Source organism: Salmo salar, chromosome 07 (genome assembly GCF_965601325.2).
Source record: "Salmo salar chromosome 07, fSalSal1, whole genome shotgun sequence".
In the NCBI taxonomy this organism is placed as follows: domain Eukaryota; kingdom Metazoa; phylum Chordata; class Actinopteri; order Salmoniformes; family Salmonidae; genus Salmo; species Salmo salar.
In genome coordinates, this window is record NC_138297.1 from 52,458,110 (window position 1) to 52,484,544 (window position 26,435).

A 26,435-nucleotide genomic window follows, 5' to 3' on the forward strand; every position below is an offset into this window, starting at 1 on the left:
ACTGCCCAGGTTTATAATGACAATCATTATTTTTCAATTATAAGCATAATTATTATGCTAATCAGAGAGAGAGGAGAGATACAGAGAACGAGAGGGAGAGACAGCGAGGGAGAGGGACAAAGAGAGAGAGAGGGAGAGAGAGATGGAGAGGGAGATGTATGCACAATTACCACAGATGTTTGCAACTCAGCACAAACAGACCTGGGAACCAGGCTACTTAGCATACCCTGTCATTGTCATTCCCTTTTTGTGTGGAGAAAGAATGCGCTCAGAGTTTAAATGCAGGTTCATACTGACAGAGCTAGTATTAACGTATTCCTGGAGGCAGTGTGACGTGCGGAAGCGGGACTGTTTAATTAATCTGGGTAAATATGGACGACATTTGCCTGCAGCCCTGGTGTCACAATCAATAGCTTCACACGCTCCTGGAAAACAAATGATGGCGCCATGACCTCATCATGCCCTGGCCGCCGTGGCCCAGGAAATCATTCTTTATGACGGGTGACGAGGAGGGACGCCACTGCAGGATTTCACGCGGATTTTCTCACACACACCAAATATACAGGCGCATACATACGAACACACTCACGCAGTGCCGCGCACGCACGCACGCACACACTTTCTCTCTCCGTCTCTATCCTCCGCTTTTCTTTGACTTCTAGTTCTTTCTCAAAACAATCACGAGCCTCTACTCCACATTACCCTGCGTCTTAAATCACCAAAGTCCTCCAACCTCCACACTACGACCTGACCAATAGAAACACGCTATCTAGCACCAAGGACCATGATGCTTCCATCACGTCTGTCTCCATTGTCTAATAGCATCTATCTTCTACTAATGGTCGTTCAAAAGTATGGAACAGAAGACATCCTCCTCCTGCCAAGAACAGGTCATCATATCATAGTGTTAAAGTGTCCCTAGTAGGGGGGGGCCTGACTGAAGTGGAGGCCATATGTGTCCATGGCGGAGGACAGAGTAGCCATCTGGACCATTGGCACATACACACACAGACGGAGAGAGAGAGATGGCGAGAGAGAGAGAGAGATGGAGAGAGAGAGAACAGTAGCACTGACAATGACACAGTGACAACCACAGCACTGCAACTACACTACTGACCCCACAGCACTGCACTGCAGAACGGTTATTTACTCTATGTGACCCGATTCAGGAAACTAGGCGTATGTCGCAAGTCATGACTTCACAGGAGAGCCGTTTGAACGTAAAAAGTATTTGTTTATCAAAATGCCTTCTCTAACATGTGAGCTTTCATGCCTTAATAACAAACTTGTATGCCATCTGTAAATACGAATACCATTTTTAAATTATGAGCCTTGTTGGTTAAGCCACAGAAAAAGACAGCAATCTTCCCACTAGCCATGACTGGATGACATAATGAGTGGGCTGGACATGCCGAGAGAGGAGTTCGTATTGGTAAGCTGTTATTGGTTTGATTGCATGAACCCAACCCTATGTCAATGGACCCCATCACATACCGTGTCACGTTATCCTCCTCCAACACTGTGCATTCCAGGTCACTGTATAAGGTCACTTACTTTAACATGACAAATACTGTGCTTTCCCTCTAACAAATACAGTGTCACATCTAACCACTGTGTCCCTGCTGAAAGAGATGGTATCATATGTTTTTCCTCAACACATTTCTCTGGGTCTGGAACCATGTAGCGAAGCAGGCAGAAGAGGTGTGAGTGAGTGTGTGTGTGTGTGTGTGTGTGTGTGTGGTGTATGTGTGTGTATGGACACAGAGCGACAAATAATCCTTCTGAAATTGGGAATTTCACACTTCCACAGGCCTGGTTTCCCTCTCTCCCTCTATTAACTATGTGCTGCTAGAATGCAACACAGTTTAACTAGGCCACTGAGTCTGGAGGGAGAGAGGAGAGGAGAGGAGAGGAGAGGAGAGGAGAGGAGAGGAGAGGAGAGGAGAGGAGAGGAGAGGAGAGGAGAGGAGAGGAGAGGAGAGGAGAGGAGAGGAGAGGAGAGGAGAGGAGAGGAGAGGAGAGGAGAGGAGAGGAGAAGAGAGGAGAAGAAGAGGAGAAGAAGAAGAGGAGAAGAAGAGGAGAAGAAGAGAGAAGAGAGGAGAAGAAGAGGAGAGAGAGAGAGGAGGAGAAGAAGAGAGGAGAAGAAGAGAGAAGAGAGGAGAAGATAAAGGGGAAAGGATGGGAGGAGAATGTTGGGAGGACCACAGAATAGATAGTATACCTAGTTATACAAAATATTGCCTAATCAGACCATTACTGCTGTTCCAGCTGGCTGATAGGCATTATTGCAACCTTTACTTGGTGATACTTCCTCAATTCCAGACTTGGAAGACAATGCTACAAGTTTTCTAAACTTCCGTGGATAGTTGCAGGTGGTTTGTTTGAATTTTGAAAATGCTCCGTCATTTTAAAAGTTTTTGCTCCATGAAGTAACACAACAATGTGTACACTGACATCTTGTTTATTTCAAATCTTCTCATCGATTGAGACAGGTGAGTGCCATTCAACATGATGTCATGTGCGTTACACAAGACACTTTGGGGTGGACACCCACCTGTCTCAATGAGATTTGAAAATATTTGAAATAGACAAGATGGCGGTGTTGGATTACATCATGGAACAAAAAATGAATTTAATTTAATAACGAAGCATTTTCTAAATTCAACCAGCTGCAACTATCCACGGAGGTTTAGAAGACATGCGTTGTCTTCCACGGCGGGAATTGAGGAAGTATCGCCAAGTAAAGGTTGGTTGAAAATGAGTAATAATGCCTATCTGCCAGCTGGGACAGCAGTAATGGTCTGACTCGGCTATATGTTTAATAGCTACAATATAGTGTATCATACATTGTAATACTTCCACATGATATATTGTGGCACATAAAACATATGATCATCTCACAATGTAAAATGTACCATCTAGTCTGACCTACTACAGTATACTACAGTACAGTATAGTACAGTACAATATAGTATAGTATAGTACAGTACAGTATAGTACAGTACAACCAGGTCAAGGCACTGATGAATGAGTCAGGAAAAATACTGCACTTGGTCCAGTCCAGTAATGCAGAGTAGTTTATAAATACACAGGGCCATGCAGAGTAGTTTATAAATACACAGGGTCATGCAGAGTAGTTTATAAATACACAGGGCCATGCAGAGTAGTTTATAAATACACAGGGCCATGCAGAGTAGTTTATAAATACACAGGGCCATGCAGAGTAGTTTATAAATACACAGGGCCATGCAGAGTAGTTTATAAATACACAGGGCCATGCAGAGTAGTTTATAAATACACAGGGCCATGCAGAGTAGTTTATAAATACACAGGGCCATGCAGAGTAGTTTATAAATACACAGGGCCATGCAGAGTAGTTTATAAATACACAGGGCCATGCAGAGTAGTTTATAAATACACAGGGCCATGCAGAGTAGTTTATAAATACACAGGGTCATGCAGAGTAGTTTATAAATACACAGGGTCATGCAGAGTAGTTTATAAATACACAGGGCCATGCAGAGTAGTTTATAAATACACAGGGCCATGCAGAGAGCATTGACAGGACTTCCAGAGTTATATTCCCCTGCTGACTTTTAGTGCAGTTGGCCAGTTTCTCAGTGTGTGTGTGTGTGTGTGTCCCAGTGTGTGTGTGTGTCCCATGCAGCCCGGGCAGCACAGGCAGGGCCAGGAGTTATGGTGTTCAGAAAATCCTTACAGTGATTCATGGACAAACACAGCCCAGCAGGCACACACGCACACACATACGTATATACACACACACACACATGCACCCAAACAGGCTTGCAGGCAAGTTCGCACACACACACACATGTGCAGAGAGAGCCAGAGACACAGAGAGAGCCAGAGACACAGAGAGAGAGAGAGAGAGAGAGAGACACACAGAGAGAGAGAGACACAGAGAGACACAGAGAGAGAGAGAGAGAGAGAGAGCACAGAGAGACACAGAGAGAGAGAGAGAGAGAGAGAGAGAGAGATGAGCTCTCCTGCTGGGTCACCACTATAGAGATAGAGAGAGATATTAACTCTCCTGCTGGGTCACCACTATAGAGATAGAGAGAGATATTAACTCTCCTGCTGGGTCACCACTATAGAGATAGAGAGAGATATTAACTCTCCTGCTGGGTCACCACTATAGAGATAGAGAGAGATATTAACTCTCCTGCTGGGTCACCACTATAGAGATAGAGAGAGATATTAACTCTCCTGCTGGGTCACCACTATAGAGATAGAGAGAGATATTAACTCTCCTGCTGGGTCACCACTATAGAGAGAGAGAGAGATATTAACTCTCCTGCTGGGTCACCACTATAGAGAGAGAGAGAGATATTAAATCTCCTGCTGGGTCACCACTATAGAGAGAGAGACTAGTCCATGGCCCCCAATGTGTCAGAGAGACTGTCCCATTGTGACACTCAAGGAGAGGCCATTTCCTGTCCAAACACTCTCTTGCTATCTGTACGTGTTCATGTCATGTACGTGTGTCGTTTAAGTAAGCATGTACACATCTTTCAGACTAGCTCAGTTTGACCTGTGTCCATCTTTCAGACTAGTTCAGTTTGACCTGTGTCCATCTTTCAGACTAGTTCAGTTTGACCTGTGTCCATCTTTCAGACTAGCTCAGTTTGACCTGTGTCCATCTTTCAGACTAGCTCAGTTTGACCTGTGTCCATCTTTCAGACTAGCTCAGTTTGACCTGTGTCCATCTTTCAGACTAGCTCAGTTTGACCTGTGTCCATCTTTCAGACTAGTTCAGTTTTACCTGTGTCCATCTTTCAGACTAGTTCAGTTTGACCTGTGTCCATCTTTCAGACTAGTTCAGTTTGACCTGTGTCCATCTTTCAGACTAGCTCAGTTTGACCTGTGTCCATCTTTCAGACTAGTTCAGTTTGACCTGTGTCCATCTTTCAGACTAGCTCAGTTTGACCTGTGTCCATCTTTCAGACTAGCTCAGTTTGACCTGTGTCCATCTTTCAGACTAGCTCAGTTTGACCTGTGTCCATCTTTCAGACTAGCTCAGTTTGACCTGTGTCCATCTTTCAGACTAGTTCAGTTTTACCTGTGTCCATCTTTCAGACTAGTTCAGTTTGACCTGTGTCCATCTTTCAGACTAGTTCAGTTTGACCTGTGTCCATCTTTCAGACTAGCTCAGTTTGACCTGTGTCCATCTTTCAGACTAGTTCAGTTTGACCTGTGTCCATCTTTCAGACTAGCTCAGTTTGACCTGTGTCCATCTTTCAGACTAGCTCAGTTTGACCTGAGTCCATCTTTCAGACTAGCTCAGTTTTACCTGTGTCCATCTTTCCATCCTGTGCAGCGGGGCCGTCAGGTATGACACTCTTAACCTGCAGGAACTCATCTGGCTCGTCTCCTCCGATGATGGTGAAGCCAAAACCCATGTTGCTCTTCTGCAGGGCCGTGGACAGGAAGCTGCCCTTCAGCTGGGTGGCGTCCCGTGTGAACAGGGGCTTCTCTGTAAGGGAGAACACACACATACATACACACACATACAGAGGGACGGACAGACAGGCACGCAGGCAGACACAACACACACAAGTAGAAGTGTGCAGGGACACACACACACACACACACACACACACAATCAATAAACAATATACACACATACATCATACTTAGACCTTTACAAAGCGAGCATGATGCACCACAAATGCTGATGCAAGGCCATTTTCTCATTCAATAGGATGGTAGAGGTGAGGCTTGTTAAGTGGAGGGGCTGCATGAACACAGGGATACTCTCTGGGTAGGTGGAGCGGTAGGCAGTGTTAGAACAGTGAGGGGTGGGTGCTGACTTATGCAGGTGGGACGGTGTTTGCTCCAGCTCCAAGCTGTCACTGCCAAGACCTTCCACTGAACAACTACAGCCATTTAAAATGTCATCACTTACACTCCCATCCTACGCCAGGTTTCTGGTAGCTGAATACACACTCAGAACTGGAGCAAAACACAGGGCAGAAAATCAAGGAATAATCGGCATCCATGGGAGTAGCTTGGTATATTTCCCTTCTCAGAGGGGTGAGGGAAGCAGGTGAGAGATCTTAACATTCTGGAACAACATGCTGTTGTTCATGAAGAATCATGAGCTCGCTTCATCCGCCCAAAAAACAATGCTCAGGGAACCAAAAAGTGGAAGGCCGGGATTCATGAAATAGTCTCTGGCACGGCAAAGGGGAAGACTCAGCCAACGAGCGTTTGCCACACTCAATTCAATCTCCCCTCCGTTCACCTTGGAAAGCAAGTAGGGGGCACACACCTGTCTCTCTCTGTTTGCTTAAAGCCAACGTTTGTTGTCAGGCGTCCAGACATAGAGTGGGGTGTTTACAGTTTCTGCTGCCTGCCGCCAGACGTAAGGAGGGGAAGACACATTGTAGTGTAGCGCCATCAAACATGTCAGGCAGCGAGTCAAGCGACTGGGACGAGGAGGGATCCAGCGTGGGTCTGCCGGGGAGCAGGCATGCTTTGAAAAGAGAGCGAGGCAGCTCAGTGCAGGCAGAAGAAGAACAAGCCTGTATCACTACTCACTGCCCTACTTACTGAGAGAGCACCACAGGGGGAATGGGCTACAACCCACAGCAGCCGGCTCTACCACAAAAGCGTGAAGCGACTGGTGGAGGTGCTGGTGTGGGCAGCACGACATATCCCTCCGCGCCCGGTTGGGGCGCCGCAGTGGGGAGTTGGTGGTGGAGGCGGGGGGTGTGTGGGTGTGCAGGCCCAACAGCGACACCCGGTGGCCCGGGGGGAGGGACTGGGAGAGGTCGCTGAGGCTCTGGCAGCGCTCCGGGGCGGGGCCGATGTGGGCCAGGGTGGCTCTGGGTAACGTGGCGGAGAGTGGAACCTCCTCTACCACTGTGACAGAGATAAAGTAGTCCACTCAATGTCTGATGCTCCCACAAGTAAACTTCCTTTTTATCTCCTTGTTTATATGTGAGGAAATATTCATTTTTTTTACCCTCTCTGCTGTCACTTAGGGGGAGAGAGAGCCTTCACTTTGCAGCGTACAGGAAGGGTAACCATGGAGACAAACCCCTTCACTCACAGAGGCCAATTTAACACGGAGACAAACCCTCTCAACCTATCCAGCATGTTTTACCTTAGACAGCCTCGATGAACTTAGTGGGGTGGTAAAATGTGTGCTGAACAGAGAAGCTAGTGTTAGCAAAGTGTTAGAGAAGTGTTAGCAAAGAAAAGGGAGTTGTGAAGAATGAGTGATACACAAACACAAAGACGACAGACATTTCCCTGGAGCTAAAAACATCTACACACAAGAATCATACACAAACTCTTAACACATTGGGTAGAGGTAGAGGTACAGGGTGCCTTACCTCTGTAGATAGTAGGTAGGGGCAGCGAGGACAAACCCTGCTCTTGCATTTGTTGGTGTTGCTGGACTCTCCTCTTGGCTTCCAAGACTGGGTTCTCAAACTGTGTCCGTCTGTTTATGTGGCTACAGAGAAAGAAAGGTATGACATTTCAATGGGCTCTCTGTAGTATTCACCTCCTCATCCACTTCCTCTCTCCCTCTGTAAAGAGCTGGATGCACAGTGCTGTGCTATGATGATTAATTCAATAGCCCTAGTATCCCTAGTATTATGTAATGGAGCTGCAGAATGGTTTTGCTAAGAAAAAATGAACAAAAGCCCAATTAGGTCCCATTCTACTGAAATCAGCAGCTTCCTGTAATCAGCATTAGGAATCATTTAGTATTTCTGGAGTGGGTTCTGAAAAAACATGACTCCTTGAGTGTATTTTCTTAAAACATCCTGTCAGTGCTAATTTGGTCGATAATTATAAATACTGTAATTTTGAAAGAGTGAAGTGATTAATCATCATTTAGATGTGCCCTCCTGGACGGTGCGAGACTGGAGGAATAATGCTTCTGTAGGTACGAACAGCGTCTGCCCAGCCTACACACCCTCTGTTTCTTCATGAGATATTAGGTTAACTCAACGGTACAGCCAGGCAGTGGGACATAATTATTGGACTTGGCAGGGTCAGGTATGGCGCTAGTGTGCGTGTGTGCGATGGCTCAGTGGCTGCCTGGGGATATGGGATTTCTACATGGCAGAGGGAGAGACGGAGTGTAGGCAAGGCAGGCACAGTGTTCTGGTCTTTCTTGGGGATAGAGAATAGAACACGGCCAGCCAGCCAAACTCCCTCTCCAACCAGGCTATAAATAGACCTCCCCTCCTCTCCCTGGACTAGGGGGACTAGTGCGCGTCCAGCAGGAGAAAGGACACGTCCAGAATAGGAAGGGTACATTTGGTTCAATAGAGAAGACAGAGACACCTCACCATTGTACCACATTGCACAAAGATGGCGCGCACACACACACACACACACACACACACACACACACACACACACACACACACGAGCACACATATAAACTTGCACATGTAAACAGGTACACACTCACACAGAGACACAGAAACACACACACACTCACACTCACAAATGCATGCACACTAACAAACAATCACCCACTGACGCACGCAGACAGACAGACAGACAGACAGACAGACAGACAGACAGACAGACAGACAGACAGACAGACAGACAGACAGACAGACAGACAGACAGACAGACAGACAGACAGACAGACAGACAGACAGACAGACAGACAGACAGACAGACAGACAGACAGACAGACAGACAGACAGACAGACAGACAGACAGACAGACAGACAGACAGACAGACAGACAGACAGACAGACAGACAGGTATAATTGAGCAGCAGAAAAACCCACCATCTGCCTCCTGGCCACAGCCCTGTGCAGCGTTAATGACTCTGACTAACACAGGACAGTGGAAACATAACACGGTGCAACACCGAGTTGGATTCAGGGTCAACTTTGAACATTGGTATGCGCATAAGCATAGTATATAAAGGAGTGGAAGAGACTGGTTTTTATGTCAGAAGTTAATGGTTTTCTGTAGAAAGACAGATGGCTGTGGAATGTGCTGGGTGGACGGGAGGAGGTCACGGGATTGCTATAGGGGAAGCAGATGGACATCTGTGGATTAGGCGAAGGAGGGGTTGAGGTCAGGTCAGATCCCCTGAAGGGAGACAGTATGGTTCATTATCCTATTACCCTCTTCCTGTGGAGCCATAAGATGTAAGGATTGGAGAGAAGGAGGAGTGTTTAAAGTGGAGTATATATACACTTGTAGTGGTGGAAACATGTCTTTTGTCTGAATACAGCTGTGTCGACCCTTTGGGAAGAATTCCACTTGGTTAAGCTTCTCTAGTGTCCGTGAGTTATTTACTCTGAAAAATTAGAACCTAACAACTGGAAATCAAAATAGTCATTAAATATTAAAGCAGCGGGTCCAGACTTACTCCACATAGTAGCTTCCGTAAATAGGGTCATCGATCTTCTCCCAGCCGTACGGCAGCTCTGTGGAAGAGACAAGCACAACAACATACTAGTCAGTCAACAGGCCCGGGGGAAAGCATGTCGATTCATAGAACAATATATTCATCAGGCAATTTTGATCACAACATTATTATATGGACCAACTTAATTTGGACAAACCTAAGAGACAAGACACATGATACCCCCATCAGTATTTGCAATTCAAATTCAAATCCAAAATTCATGAGTGTGAAGGAGAATGGCTGTTTCTCAAGCAGCGGGCCAAAGGTTACATAATCAATGTCAATATGGACCCACAGGACTACCCCAACCATCTCCTGAACTCTCCCACTACACCAAACACACTGATAGATGGAGTGGTTTGAATTGGGGTGATTTTAAATATTCATGCCCTGCCATCCTTTCTATGTTGTAAATATTCAGTTATGATGCCAGCGATGTTTAGATATAGTTTAAATGTTTGTATCTGGAGCACGTACATAGCTCCTGGGCCCCTTAGCCCACACAATATTTAACTGGAACACATTACACCATTACAGTGGGGTCTCAGAATAGACTGACTGTGGATCTAACACAGTAGCTGTCAACTGTCGTGGACCAAAATAAACCTTTGAGTGGAACGTAGAATGTCATAACTTCAGTCACTTCGGTGTTGATGGTGCAGGTGTTCCTACACATTGTATCTACTCTGATATGATGAGCCACCACTGTGGCATCATGGGAAGTGTTATAAATAGGCTTGGGCGGTATCCAGGGAGTCATATCTTCATACCGACCTTGTTCCATCCCGGGATATTCGATAATACCTGTTAGCAATGGTAACAAGTACATGTAAAATCCCATAGCGAATGCTAGCTAAATGCTAACGATTTTATACAGTCTCTCACATGAGCTATTTGCAGGATAGACATCCCAGCTGATAAAGTTATACAAGTAACTCAAAAATTCTACCCAAAATTTGCTGCACGCACAAAACAAATGTTGTCTCTTGATCAAGGAGGGAATTATCTGCTGTTACCAAGAGGAGCTTGATTGCAAGAAGCTAACTGTCACGACTTCCGCCAAAGTAGGCTCCTCTCCTTGTTTGGGCGGCGTTCGGCGGTCGACTTCACCAGCTTTCTAGCCATCGCCGCTCCATTTTTCATGTATCCATTTGTTTTGTCTTGTTCCCTGCACACCTGGTTTTCATTCCCCAATCAATCTACATGTATTTATTCCTCTGTTCCCCATCATGTCTTTGTGAAAGATTGATTGTGTTACGTATTATTTGTTGACGCGCCAGACTGGTTTGTTTTTTCCGTGGTATTTCACGAAGATGTTTGTTAAACATAATTCTTGTGACTGTTTTGCGCGTTTTGCACTTTTGCCTCAATAAAGTGTGCGCCTGTTCACAAATCTCTGCTCTCCTGCACCTGACTTCGCTACCAGTACGCACATACTTGACACTAACCACTTAGCTAGCTACTAAGTTAGCAAACCAAATGCACAACTTTAGCACATTTTATAAAGTTAACTTAATAGTTATTAGATATCTAGCTGGCAAACATTTAGTTGTGAATTCCATAGTGTAACTACATATATCAGTATATAGATAACCTAGTGTGTGCTGCACAACAATGAGTGACACATAATTTAAAAAGATGAGGTAGGGCCTCCCGAGTGGCGCTGCAGTCTAAGGCGTTACTACAGACCCGGGTTCATTCGGGCTGTGCCACAACCGGCCGTGGCCGGGAGTCCCAATTGGACGACGCACAATTGGCCCAGAGTCGTCCGGGTTAGGGAAGGGTTTGGCCGGTGAGGCTTAACTTGCCTGCGGGCTGACCCCGGCCGCCAGATGAACGGTGTTTCCTCTGACACATTGGCGAGGCTGGCTTCCGGGTTAAGCTGGCGGATGTTAAGGAGCGCGGTTTGGCGGGTCATGTTTCGGAGGACGCATGACTCCACCTTCTCCTCTCCCGAGCTCATTGCGGAGTTGCAGCGATGAGACAAGATCAAAAATTGGGGGAAAAAAGGGAGTAAATAAAAACAAAAAAAGTCAAAAAGTTGCTGTAAAAATTGCTAAAGAAAATACATCAAAGAATTCGTTTCAACGGTATTGAAAAACCCTCTTGTGGTTATTTCCAAATAGCCCGGTATATGGTATATATGGTATACTGCCCAAACCTAGTTATAAATACAGATATAATATGACTAGGCCTAGGGACACTTCATGACCTAACCAGGAAAACCCAATGTGAAACTGATTTGTAACTCACAATATAGAGGGTGGAGGGAGCTGCGTCCATAGAAATATAATTACTAGAACGGTAAAGCCCCTCACACCACATCAACATTACTGGAACACTCGTGGGTACACTCAATATGGCTGAAAGTAACTCTATTTATATGGCTTAGTACTTGGGCTAAAGCTGACTCACACTATGGAGGTCACTAACCCAACCTCCACTCCAAGTGCATCTTCATCAGGGAATTGTTTGATCAGCCCCCCTCCCTCTCTATTTCACCAGGGGTATACAGTAGGTTCAGCACACTGTGTTTGTTCTTTGTGATCAAAGTGGATCTCTCCCCAACCCTGATCTCCTCCCATCATTCATGTCTGACAGGATTGTTCTGCCTCTCTCTCTCCCCTTTCTCTTTCTCATTCTCCCCTCGTCACACCACACTGACCAGGGGGACTGGTCCATTGACAGCCTGCCTGAGCCTGATTCCATTTAAGGCTATGAGGTTGTGACCAGTGTGGTGGTACTGAGGCTGGTCCAGAGTGAGAGCCGCTCTAATCAGAGAGAGAGAGAGAGAGAGAGAGAGAGAGAGAGAGAGAGAGAGAGAGAGAGTGAGAGAGAGCTGGACTAATCAGGAGAGTGGAGATAATATCTCCTAACCCCAAATATCAGTCAGAATGGGGTGATAATGTACCGTCCACAGGCTCTCAGGACCTCCATGATGATTCAGAAATAGGCTGGCACATACACACACAATTACCCAAACACACACACACACACACACACACACACACACACACACACACACACACACACACACACACACACACACACACACACACACACACACACACACAGACACACACACACAGACACACACACACACACACACACACACACACACACACACACACACAACCCACAGACAGTCATGCTCACAAGCACTTGCACACACATTTTTTTGGACCCAAACAGGCTTCTGGAAACACATTGTGAGTCCTTCATATTAACATCCCTGGCTCCATTGTCATACACATACACAGCAAGTCACAATACATCAATACAAGCACATGCATGCCATATGTCTCTCCCTTTTACTCACACACATACACTATTCAACACACGGAAGCCCCCCCCCCACACACACACATACACACACACACTACTACACACCACTCCCCGCCCCCGCCCCCACCAGCCACAAAAACACACTCACTAACATGTGCTGTGACTGATATGCGAGTCTGCTAGGAGTGGGTTGACAGCCCTAGGGAATAGCTCCTCTCCTCTCCTCTCAGTGCTCCTCTCCCTTCCTTAGCCACATCTTCACTCATTAACTATGAAAGAGGCTGTTTCATGTTCTCACCTCCACTGAGCTCCACACACAGAAAAACACCACACAGATCAAAGTCCTGCCATGTATTTCTACCACGCACCACTCAGTCTAATGAAACACCCTTCTATTAAAACCACCTGAGCTTCAGAGCTAGGCAGGCAGTCTGTCTGTCTGTGTCTTCAGCAGAGCTTCAGAGCTAGGCAGTCAGTCTGTCTGTCTGTGTCTTCAGCAGAGCTTCAGAGCTAGGCAGGCAGTCTGTCTGTCTGTGTCTTCAGCAGAGCTTCAGAGCTAGGCAGTCAGCCTGTCTGTCTGTGTCTTCAGCAGAGCTTCAGAGCTAGGCAGGCAGTCTGTCTGTCTGTGTCTTCAGCAGAGCTTCAGAGCTAGGCAGTCAGTCTGTCTGTCTGTGTCTTCAGCAGAGCTTCAGAGCTAGGCAGGCAGTCTGTCTGTCTGTGTCTTCAGCAGAGCTTCAGAGCTAGGCAGGCAGTCTGTCTGTCTGTGTCTTCAGCAGAGCTTCAGGGCTAGGCAGGCAGTCTGTCTGTGTCTTCAGCAGAGCTTCAGAGCTTGGCAGGCAGTCTGTCTGTCTGTGCTTTCAGCAGAGCTTCAGAGCTAGGCAGGCAGTCTGTCTGTCTGTGCTTTCAGCAGAGCTTCAGAGCTTGGCAGGCAGTCTGTCTGTCTGTGCTTTCAGCAGAGCTTCAGAGATACACACAACATCACACTGCAGGTAGCCAAAATCTCTAGCTTCCTACTGTTTGTTTCAATGTCACTGTTTTTGGCTTAAAAGGTCTTGTGTAGAGCACATGCATACAACACACGCAGAAGCACGCTTACACACGCACGAACGCATGCCACACACACACACACACACACACACACACACACACTGCTGTGTGTATGTGTGTGTGCAGTAAGTGTGTTTTAAATGCTGAACTCCAGAAGACTCTCTTTCCACTAAGCACAGTCACAGCCCCTGTCAGTTAGTAGCGTGGGAGAAATGATTCCATGGATCTGGGAGAAAGAGAGAGAGAGAGAGAGTTGTGCTGTCCATTAGCCTGCAGCGCTGAAGAGAAGGGCCCCTTTGTCACTGTAACAATTTGTGCTCTCTTTATAGGGCCAACACTCAGTCTAAATACTGCTGTGGAGGAGCTGTCAACTCCCAGGAAGCCTAAGGAAGGATACTTCTGAAGGAGCTCCAGTGTTAAATGTGGTATAGTGTTTTAGAGTACATCCCTTGTCCCAGGTCAATTCACCTTACATTAGTGACAATTATAATGGTATAGAGCAGGTATTTCCAACCTGGGGTACGCGTATCCCTGGCAATGCCGCCGGGGGTACACCAAATAAAAATGGGATTCACATTTAAATAATATTTTTAAAAACAGTCCATTTTCAAACAGTCCATTTAGTAAGGTCCGCGTCCATAGAGACACATACCAGCTCTACTGGTAGTACTGCTACTACCAGCAGTTCTACACCTGTCGACGACACAAGTTGTTCTGCTTCCACGAGCACATCCAATGTTAGCATCAGTAATTCTATATTTGTTGTTAGCCCAGTTAGCATGGACACTGACAGTTGTGAATCTGATGCAGCCAAAGAGCTACTGCCCCCTTACCCGGGAAAGCACCGAACAACAGACAGGGATGTAGGACCATCAGAGGCGCAAATATGATGAGAACTACAGTCGTGGCCAAAAGTTTTGAGAATGACACAAATATTAATATTTTCACAAAGTCTGCTGCCTCAGTTTGAATGATGGCAATTTGCATATACTCCAGAATGTTATGAAGAGTGATCAGATGAATTGCAATTAATTGCAAAGTCCCTCTTTGCCATGCAAATGAACTGAATTCCAAAAAAAAACATTTCCACTGCATTTCAACCCTGCCACAAAAGGACCAGCTGACATAATGTCAATGATTCTCTCGTTAACACAGGTGTGAGTGTTGACGAGGACAAGGCTGGAGATCACTCTGTCATGCTGATTGAGTTTGAATAACAGACTGGAAGCTTCAAAAGGAGGGTGGTGCTTGGAATCATTGTTCTTCCTCTGTCAACCATGGTTACCTCCAAGGAAACACGTTCCGTCATCATTGCTTTGCACAAAAAGGGCTTCACAGGCAAGGATATTGCTGCCAGTAAGATTGCACCTAAATAAACCATTTATCGGATCATCAAGAACTTCAAGGAGAGCGGTTCAATTGTTGTGAAGAAGGCTTCAGGGTGCCCAAGAAAGTCCAGGGATTGGGGCACCACCAGTACAGAGCTTGCTCAGGAATGGCAGCAGGCAGGTGTGAGTGCATCTGCACGCACAGTGAGGCGAAGAGTTTTGAAGGATGGCCTGGTGTCAAGAAGGGCAGCAAAGAAGCCACTTCTCTCCAGGAAAAACATCAGGGACAGACTGATATTCTGCAAAAGGTACAGGGATTGGACTGCTGAGGACTGGGGTAAAGTCATTTTCTCTGATGAATCCCCTTTCTGATTGTTTGGGGCTTCCGGAAAAAAAGCTTGCCCGGAGAAGACAAGGTGAGCACTACCATCAGTCCTGTGTCATGCCAACAGTAAAGCATCCTGAGACCATTCATGTGTGGGGTTGCTTCTCAGCCAAGGGAGTGGGCTCACTCACAATTTTGCCTAAGAACACAGCCATGAATAAAGAATAGTACCAACACATCCTCCGAGAGCAACTTCTCCCAACCATCCAGGAACAAGTTGGTGACAAACAATGCCTTTTCCAGCATGAAGGAGCACCTTGCCATAAGGCAAAAGTGATAACTAAGTGGCTCGGGGAACAAAACATAGATATTTTGGGTCCATGGCCAGGAAACTCCCCAGACCTTAATCCCATTGAGAACTTGTGGTCAATCCTCAAGAGGTGGGTGGACAAACAAAAACCCACAAATTCTGACAAACTCCAAGCATTTATTACACAAGAATGGGCTGCCATCAGTCAGGATGTGGCCCAGAAGTTAATTGACAGCATGCCAGGTTGGATTGCAGAGGTCTTGAAAAAGAAGGGTCAACACTGAAAATATTGACTCTTTGCATCAACTTCATATAATTGTCAATAAAATCCTTTGACACTTATGAAATGCTTGTAATTATACTTCAGTATTCCATAGTAACATCTGACAAAAATATCTAAAGAGAAGTAGCAAACTTTGTGGAAATGAATAATGTGTCATTCTCAAAACTTTTGGCCACGACTGTATATTGATTGGGGTTCACTTATATTGGGAGTAGTACCTTTCCTCAGCCACAGTGTGTTATATGTGCAAAAGTACTATCTCACAACTCAATAAACCTTCACTCTTGCACAGACATTTAGAAACAAAACATGCCAATTTGAAAAATAAGTCACAGGAGTTTTTTGAGCGAGAATAAAGACGACTTTTGAGTAGTAAGACACGTATAAAAGCAACAGATACCATTAACAAGAAGGGGCTAGAAGAGTCTTATATGGTGAGCTACCGAGTGGCTAGGACAGGCAAGCCCCATACTATTGTGGAGGACTTCATTCTTCCTGCTGCCGCAGATATGGCTGGGACAATGCTGGTTGAAAAGTCCCAAAAATATATACAGACAATTTCTTCATCAAACAACACATCAGTAACATGGCGGGAGATGTTTTGAAACAATTACTGCTTCGCATACAAGCCAGTGAATTCTATGCATTACAGCTGAATGAGTCAACAGACGTGGCGCGCCTGGCACAGCTCCTGGTATATGTCCGTTACGTTTATGGGGGGTCAATTAATTAAGGAAGACATCCTCTTCTGCAAACCACTGGAAACCAGGACAACAGGAGAGGATATTTTTAAAGTACTGGACAGCTTTGTGACATAAAATGGACTTTGGTGGTCAAGATGTGTTGGTATCTGTACTGATATTGCAAAAGCCATGACAGGGAGACATAGTGGAGTGGTAAAGCGCGTGCAAGTAGTTTCCCCAGACGCCACTTGAGTACACAGCAGCATCCACCAAGAGGCTCTTGCTGCCAAGGGAATGCCTGACAGCTTGAAAGACGTTTTGGACACTACAGTGAAAATGGTTAACTTTGTTAAAGCAAGGCCCCTGAATTCCCGTGTATTTTCTGCATTGTGCAATGATATGGGCAGCGACCATGTAACGCTTTTACAACATACAGAAGTGCGCTGGTTATCAAAGGGCAAAGTATTGACACGTTTTTTTTAATTGAGAGACGACCTTAAAGTTTTTTCTTTACTGACCATAATTTTCACTTGTCTGACTGCTTGCATGACGACGAGTTTCTCACACGACTGGCCTATCTGGGTGATGTTTTTTTCTCACCTGAATGATCTGAATCTAGGATTACAGGGACTTAATTCTAGGATTACAGGGACTCTCCGCAATTATATTCAATGTGCGGGACAAAATGATTATGAAGCTGGAGCTCTTCTCTCTCTGTATTAGCAAGGACAACACACAGGTCTTTCCATCATTGTATGATTCTTTTGTATGCAAATGAACTCAAGCTTATGGACAATATTGTTGGATTTGGGGTAAACTTTGAACATTGATATACTAAAGACATGATAGATCAGAAGCATAGTATATAAAGGAGTGAAAGAGAATGGTTTTTATGTCAGAAGTTAATGGTTCTCTGTAGAAAGACCGATGGCTGTGGAATGTGCTGGGTGGACGGGAGGGTGTCACGGGAGTGCGATAGATGATACGGGTGGAGAACTTTGGATTAGACATCAATGGGGTTGAGGTCAGGTCAGGTAACCTTAAGGGAGACAGAACGGTTTATTACTCTGTCACTTCCTCTTCCTGTGGAACCATAAGATGTAAGGAGAGAAGGAGGAGTGTCTAAAGTGGAGTATATATACTTGTAGTGGTGGAAACATGTATTTGTCTGAATACAGCTGTGTCGACCCTTTGGGAAGAATTAAACTTGGTTAAGCTTGTCTAGTGTCTGTGAGTTATTTACTCTGAAAAATTAGAACCTAACAATATCAAATGTAATATAGCGAAGCACCTGAGTGAGTTGGGTGCGCAATTACACAGGTACTTTCCCGAAACGGATGACACAAACAACTGGATTCGTTATCCCTTTCATGCCTTGCCTCCAGTCCACTTACCGATATCTGAACAAGAGAGCCTCATTGAAATTGCATCAAGCGGTTCTGTGAAAATTTTATTTAATCAGAAGTCACTGCCAGATTTCTGGATTGGGAGGCGCTCAGAGTATCCTGCCTTGGCAAATCGCATTGTTAAGACACTGATGCCCTTTGCAACAATGTACCTATGTGAGAGTGGATTCTCGGCCCTCACTAGCATTAACACTAAATACAGGCACAGACTGTGTGTGGAAAATGATTTAAGACTGAGACTCGCTCCAATAAAACCCAACATTGCAGAGTTATGTGCATCCATTCAAGCACACCCTTCTCATTAACCTGTGGTGAGTTATTCACAATTTTCGATGAACAAATAAAGTTTTATATGAAGGATGGTTAAATAAGGAGCAAAATGACAGATTATTATAATATTATTACTTGGTCCCTGGTACTATAAGAGCTCTTTGTCACTTCCCACAAGCCGGGTTGTGATAAAAACTCCCACTCATTCTTCTGTTTAATAAATGTATCGTATAGTGTGTGTGTGGCAGGCCTACAATGATGGAAAAAACAAAATTTGAGAGTACGCTGACCCTGGTGCTAGAGGGGATACGCAGCTGGAGGTTGAATGTTTGAAGGAGTACGGGACTATAAAAAGTTTGGGAATCACTGGTATAGAGCAAAGAGACAGCCACTACTGAGTGTTGAAATAAAACAATGGGTTTTCCCACAGGGTTTTCCATGCAGTCTGAGAAATGTCGACATCAGTAGGCAAGGCCTCAGTAAATGTTCCTTTGGTTTATTCCATTTTGCTTCCAGCAGGGGGGTTCTCTAAGCTCTCCCCCTTCTTTCACTCTCTCCTCCTCTAGCTCATTCCCCGTTCGGCCATCCTCTCCTCTCCTGTTCGCTCCTCTCTCTCTCTGTTTGAAGAGCTCTAAAGGAAAACACTTTAAAATGCACTCGTACAGAGGGACTTTTTGAAGTAAAGTTTCATGCTCTCATGCTCATACATATTTCATCTGGCCTTTCTAATTCTGTCTGAGGAGAGGAACAGCCCATGTTACCCATGTTCCCCTGCTTTTCCTTTTCCTTTCTTCAGGGGAGGAAGAAGGCTGAATTGAATTCAGGTCACCTGCAGCACATGGGGCTATTTCGTCTCTGATGTCGCACCCCCTTCCCACTGGTGCCTGCATAGACAGGAGACCAATACATCTAAACTTTTTGCTTCAGCCGCTTCAGCCGCTTCCTCCACTTGCTGGGTATCTCTCCAGGGTATTCCCACTGAGTGTCACGTGTGTAAACACCTCAAGGGCCTTATTCCAAAACTCTAAATATGGGGTGGAGTTAGCAAAGTTATGCCCTTAGGCCTCTGTTTTGAAGCCCTTATTTGCAGTGTTTTCTAGAGTAGTCTCGCCAGGTCTGATCCCCCACAATTCTCTATAATCTCCACTTGATTCACTCTCCAAACCGCTATCGTTGTTTTGGAATGGACTGAGGAGAGAGCAACTGAGACGGGAGCCACTGAAGGAAAAAGGAAAATGGGAATTGAACTAGTGTGTGTTGTCACAGTGATAGCACCACCATGCTGAGACAGAGGTAATATCAGTCAGACTGCTGCTGAGAATGAGCAGGAGGAAGAGGAGGAAGTGGTTTGCTGGGTTTATTCTCTTTCCTTGATGAGGTGGTTGCCAGATGGAACAGAGGACATCTATATAGCCCCTGACACACTGCGATATACTGTATATTAACATGACAGCCCCAGTCCAGTTGAGTCACAACAGCTGGACTGTCTTAAACAGAGTCATAAACCGAAACAAGTCTTAAGGAAGAAGACCTTGAAGGACCTCAAGTAAAACCTTCTCCTTACACTAGGCAGGATTCCATTGACCTAGGTTTATTCAATGTCGCAAAAAATGTAATTGCGACACGTGTAATGTAAACAGCAGATATGGGAGACATTTTCTAAAGATTAACAACATTTGTTTCCGTTCGACAGGGTGGATTTGTCTTTTGTGTAACTTTATTGCGACAAATGATGATGGAAACTGTTTTTCCAATAAATTATGACAGCGGAATCTTTTTGAAGGTACAATTTGCAAACTAATTATTTTTCTGTACTAAATCCATAAGATGGCCTAATTTGTAAACAGGCTGACAGTGAGTTGTGAGCAAAATAACCAGGAGGGAAGTTGACAATGGCTATGAATAGGCATAAATAAATAGTATTTCTATTGTTGCAGTCCTCAAAGACTGAATCGCATTGAATCAAATGAAACAGATCTACTTACCGCCCGTAGGTCGGGGTGCCGACAGTCTAAATGCCTACTGCTTGCAAAATAAAACATTTTCAAATATAAAAATAAATGTTTCTTTGCAGGACAAGCAATGTCATGACTTTCAAGAATGCCTGAATTGCTTCGCCTTGGTTTTCTGGTTGGCTGGATGGAAGTTTCACCATCCAATGATTTCAGATCTACAGGAGTGCAAATTTAACCATGGCGCGGACCGTTGCGATATGTTGGCACGTGAGAATAATACGAATATGGCAAATATTAGTCCATTTTTTGCATTCTATCCATGCTGTCTTTCACGAGCTACCTGTGACTGATAGGTGGGAGAGCGCACAGATTGTCGGCAATTTATTAATGAGCAATTTTATACTTCATTTATAATCGACACTGCAGGTTTCTTTTTTAGGTGTGACGTCATTACGTCAAGCTGTTTTTCTCGACACAAGATAGTTAAATGGAAACGCACCGCAGTGGGCAATTGTTACATCTATTGTCTATGCAAACTTTCTAAATGTCAACCAAAAAAATCACTGGCCAATTAATGGAATCATAGTCTCTGTCTCTGCTCCCGTCTCACTGTGAAGGGAGATAGTTTCCATGGTAACCTGTGGAGGAAGTCTTTTGGGCTGAGCAGACACGTCTACCTTCCATGCCTCTGCACTTGACCCCTGACCCCTAACTGCACCCACTCAAAATAAGGACTGGAGTTAGCAAAAGTATGCCCTTAGGCCTAGGTTTTACTCTGCTGCCACTGTCGCCCCCGGAAATGAGCACACAGTCAATTTGAGCTGAATACGAAAAAATAACACCCTTAAATTGAGGGAGAAAGGTTGCTGTTCTGGCATTTAGCAAGGACGTAATAACTAACACAATCAATATTTCCCCACCGGGGTAACCTTTGATTTATAATCACAGCTGAGCTCCCCAATCCACTGTGTTTGTTATAGTCTTAGAGTTGGGATTCACAATCAGTAGTTCAAACAAGTTGGAAAATTCATTATCTCCAAACCAGTGTCTAAATACATTATGTGAAAACTGCGTGTTTCTATGATCTGTGGTCAAAAAGAAAATGCAAAAAAGGTTCTCTATGACATCACAGGGTAGAATTAAAAGTAAAAAAACGGTGATTTTCAAAACCAGCAATGAGTTTTTAGCCAGAGGTAGGGTATTTTATTTCTCCCCACATCAATGCAACCAGTTTAAACATCGCTGTTTTTAAAATGTTTAAATTTGATGATGTTATCGAGTAGTACGTTTTGTACTTCATACTTTTTCTACAAAACATAGAAATGTGTCGTTTTCACATATGTAGACACTGGTATTGTGCTGAAGATAATGCAAATGAAAAGTGGTGAAGTTGCCCTTTAAGTTCTTCAGGAAAGCTAAGGGAGTTGGGTTTGTCCAAAAGCAATGATGTTCAAAAGCCATCTGAACTCAGCTGACCTCTCCCTTCACAATGAGGGTAAACAACCAGTGGAGCAGAGATGGTGACTTACTCAGGTAGAACGGCCTATTACTACAGTTCATTTAGGTGCTGTGGAGGGAGGACGCAGAAGAGAGGAAGGGAGAGGGAAGCATGGATGGTTGAGGATGATTAACCATTAAGTGTGTCTGGAGTGGGGCGGAGCGTGACTGGGCTACTGAAGGACTCCTATCTCTCCTCTTCAGCCTCCTCTCAACGGGCTGGGAGAAGGACACACACACATCCAGCCATGCATTCACCCGTGCACACGCACAAATCCTTCGGAACTCATTCACCATCTTACGTATGGGACATTATCATACACAAACGCACACCAAACTCTGCGTCCTCCTCCTTATCTTCAGTCCTCAAATCAAATCAAATTTTATTGGTCACATACACATGGTTAGCAGATGTTAATGCAAGTGTAGTGAAATGCTTGTGCTTCTAGTTTCGACCGTGCAGTAATATCTAACAAGTAATCTAACAATTTCACAACAACTACCTTTTACACACAAGTGTAAAGGAATGTATAAGAATATGTACATATAAATATATGGATGAGCGATGGCCGTGCGGCATAGGCAAGATGCAGTAGATGGTATAGAGTACAGTATATACATATGAGATTAGTAATGTAGGGTATGTAAACATTATATAAAGTGGCAATGTTTAAAGTGACTAGTGATACATTTATTACATCCAATTTTTTATTATTAAAGTGGCTAGAGATTTGAGTCTGTATGTTGGCAGCAGCCACTCAATGTTAGTGATGGCTGTTTAACAGTCTGATGGCCTTGAGATAGAAGTTGTTTTTCAGTCTCTCGGTCCCAGCTTTGATGCACCTGTACTGACCTCGCCTTCTGGATGGTAGCTTTGTGAACAGGCAGTGGTTCGGGTGGTTGTTGTCCTTGATGATCTTTTTGGTGATGTGTTGTGCAGACCTCACCACCCTCTGGAGAGCCTTGCGGTTGTGGGCGGAGCAGTTACCGTACCAGGCGGTGATACAGCCCGACAGGATGCTCTCGATTGTGCATCTGTAAAAGTTTGTGAGTGTTTTTGTTGACAAGCCAAATTTCTTCAGCCTCCTGAGGTTGAAGAGGCGCTGTTGCGCCTTCTTCACCACGCTGTCTGTGTGGGTGGACCATTTCAGTTTGTCCGTGATGTGTACGCCGAGGAACTTAAAACTTTTCACCTTCTCCACTACTGTCCCATCGATGTGGATGGGGCGTGCTCCCTCTGCTGTTTCCTGAAGTCCACGATCATCTCCTTTGTTTTGTTGACGTTGAGTGCGAGGTTATTTTCCTGACACCACACTCCGAGGGCCCTCACCTCCTCCCTGTAGGGCGTCTCGTCATTGTTGGTAATCAAGCCTACCACTGTAGTGTCGTCTCCAAACTTAATGATTGAGTTGGATGCGTGCATGGCCACGCAGTCGTGGGTGAACAGGGAGTACAGGAGAGGGCTGAGAACGCACCCTTGTGGGGACCCAGTGTTGAGGATCAGCGGGGTGGAGACGTTGTTTCCTACCCTCACCACCTGGGGGCGGCCCATCAGGAAGTCCAGGACCCAGTTGCACAGGGCGGGGTCGAGACCCAGGGTCTCGAGCTTAACGACGAGTTTGGAGGGTACTATGGTGTTAAATGCTGAGCTGTAATCGATGAACAGCATTCTTACATAGGTATTCCTCTTGTCCAGGTGGGTTAGGGCAGTGTGCAGTATGATTGCGATTGCGTCGTCTGTGGACCTGTTGGGGCGGTAAGCAAATTGGAGTGGGTCTAGGATGTCAGGTAGGGTGGAGGATGTTCGCAGAATATACCCATCAATCATGTCACACAGACACAGTCCCTCCCTTCTCCTCTCCTGCTGGAGACTCAAGGTGAGGGAGGACGCCACAACTTTTACTCAACCCACACACTCTCACACACACACGCTCTCTCAAACACACACGCTCTCTCACACACACACACGCTCACACACACACGCTCACACGCTCACACACACACACACACACACACACACACACACACACACACACACACACACACACACACACACACACACACACACACACACACACACACACACACACACACACACACACACACACCTACCTATCTGACCAGCACTGAGAGGGGTGAAGCATAAGGTCAGGGTCCTCAAACCACTAACACCACACCAACCTGATGTGTGAATATCTGAGTATGTGAGCACAACAGAAAGACAAGCCATCAAATAAGGCCATTAGGAAAGAACATGTTGACCTTTCCACCCTAAAAGCCTTCCTGCCAGTCTCATCTGCACACAGAAATAGGTTTTTACAGCCGGACAGAAAAACAAGTGCTGCTATTTCCCCCAGAGACTGTTTTCACTGGGAGGAGACGAGAGAGTGAGCTCTGCGCTAACGGGTGAGAAACGATGATAACTTTGTCTGGCGCGTCTGAGGCCTGCTCCGTTTTACATGACTAGAATATAATTACCTCTGCCCTGGCCTTGTCTCTCTCCCCCTTTCCCTCTCCCTGTCGCTCTCTCTCTCTCTCTCTCTCTCTCTGAGCCCTCAGTCTCGTCCCAGAGACGACGTCAAAACAGACAAGACATAAGGAAACACAATGGAACAAAGCAGCCATTTAAAACCTTCAACCTTCAAACTCCTCCCAATGCCATCACAGCCCAGATCCCTATCAGTCACACCAGTCACTCCTAACCAAAGCCTTTCATTGGTTACACTGTATTCTGGATGGGATGTGTGTTGTGCGACAGCTTCTTAGGATAGAACTAACCTGACTTTTAAATGATGAAATGCATTGAAATAGTGACGACCGACAGGCAGGCAGGGTGGATTAGTTCTCTTGTTTTTTTCCTTCTGCGTATCAGGGGGATTCTGTTGGCTTCTCTGAAGGCACAGTGAGATAGCAGACAGGTTGTATGTAGAACAGGAGAGAGAGAGACAGAGACAACTCTCAAAACAGGGGAGCCTGTTCTGTCTTCTCATCCAGCAAATATGTGGTAAAACAGGAAAACAAGCTGGCTTTGATTTGAAGACTATCCTATTCCTCGTTCCCTCAAGTCAAAAAACTAAAGAGGACAGCAGGAAGATACAGAAGGAGAGAGAGAGAGAGAGAGAGAGAGAGAGAGAGAGGTTATGTAACCAAGCCATAGCGCTCCTCTGATGATGAGATATCTCTCTATTGTCACTGATGTGCCTTTGAACCAGGGGAATCAGCTGACAACCACTCTGCTGCTGACACACACACACACACACACACACACACACACACACACACACACACACACACACACACACACACACACACACACACACACACACACACACACACACACACACACATGCCTGAATAATTGACAGATCTGCATGTATAAGTTGTTTATAGATCAGAATGAATGTTAGAGTGTGTATAGTGCTGTTTCTTCGGTGTGTGTGTTCCTTCCATCCTCAGGGCTCCATGTCTCCCTGTTTGGTGAGTCTCTCCTCCTACCTTTCGTCTGTTGTTCAGAGACAGAGTTTAGACCCCACCCTGTGATCCTGTTAACGTTCACCAGAGCGTGGGCACACACACCCTACACCCCCGCCCCACATGCCTCCTAATCAATACACAATATACAGTACCAGCTCATCTCTCCTACACATCTCTCAGGGAGGCCTGCTTCGCTGCTACCCAGCTGTCAGCTAGTGAAACATGGGCAGATTCTCACTAACGTTCCCCTGATTATAGCTCCTAGCCCCGGCGTGGGCCCTGGGGATCCCCTCTTAGATCCCCTTCTCCAGCTGGTTGAGGCTCTACATGGAACCAAGTCCTGTCTCTCCCAGGGCCAGCGATTACTGGATGATCTTTCCAACTAGATCAATATTCATCTCCTTCACATACAGTACATCACATCTCGTAGCATGGAGCGTCCCGACTGGAGGAACGGGATTGGAGGTACCCAGATTCACATCTCGTAGCATGGAGCGTCCCGACTGGAGGAACGGGATTGGAGGTACCCAGATTCACATCTCGTAGCATGGAGCGTCCCGACTGGAGGAACGGGATTGGAGGTACCCAGATTCACATCTCGTAGCATGGAGCGTCCCGACTGGAGGAACGGGATTGGAGGTACCCAGATTCACATCTCGTAGCATGGAGCGTCCCGACTGGAGGAACGGGATTGGAGGTACCCAGATTCACATCTCGTAGCATGGAGCGTCCCGACTGGAGGAACGGGATTGGAGGTACCCAGATTCACATCTCGTAGCATGGAGCGTCCCGACTGGAGGAACGGGATTGGAGGTACCCAGATTCACATCTCGTAGCATGGAGCGTCCCGACTGGAGGAACGGGATTGGAGGTACCCAGATTCACATCTCGTAGCATGGAGCGTCCCGACTGGAGGAACGGGATTGGAGGTACCCAGATTCACATCTCGTAGCATGGAGCGTCCCGACTGGAGGAACGGGATTGGAGGTACCCAGATTCACATCTCGTAGCATGGAGCGTCCCGACTGGAGGAACGGGATTGGAGGTACCCAGATTCACATCTCGTAGCATGGAGCGTCCCGACTGGAGGAACGGGATTGGAGGTACCCAGATTCACATCTCGTAGCATGGAGCGTCCCGACTGGAGGAACGGG

At 45.8% G+C, this 26,435-nt stretch overlaps 1 protein-coding gene across 1 annotated transcript in view; it reads right to left on the bottom strand.

The window, feature by feature from the left end:
* LOC106609395 (membrane-associated guanylate kinase, WW and PDZ domain-containing protein 2) overlaps positions 1-26,435 on the bottom strand; it is a 75,585-nt gene that overhangs the window by 42,665 nt on the left and 6,485 nt on the right. Inside the window, exons 3-5 of the mRNA XM_045722165.2 lie at positions 9,380-9,437; positions 7,362-7,483; positions 5,312-5,494 (exon numbers count right to left, since the gene is read on the bottom strand). Coding sequence (XP_045578121.2) covers positions 5,312-5,494; positions 7,362-7,483; positions 9,380-9,437 — 363 coding nt within the window. The remainder of the gene's footprint in view (positions 1-5,311; positions 5,495-7,361; positions 7,484-9,379; positions 9,438-26,435) is intronic.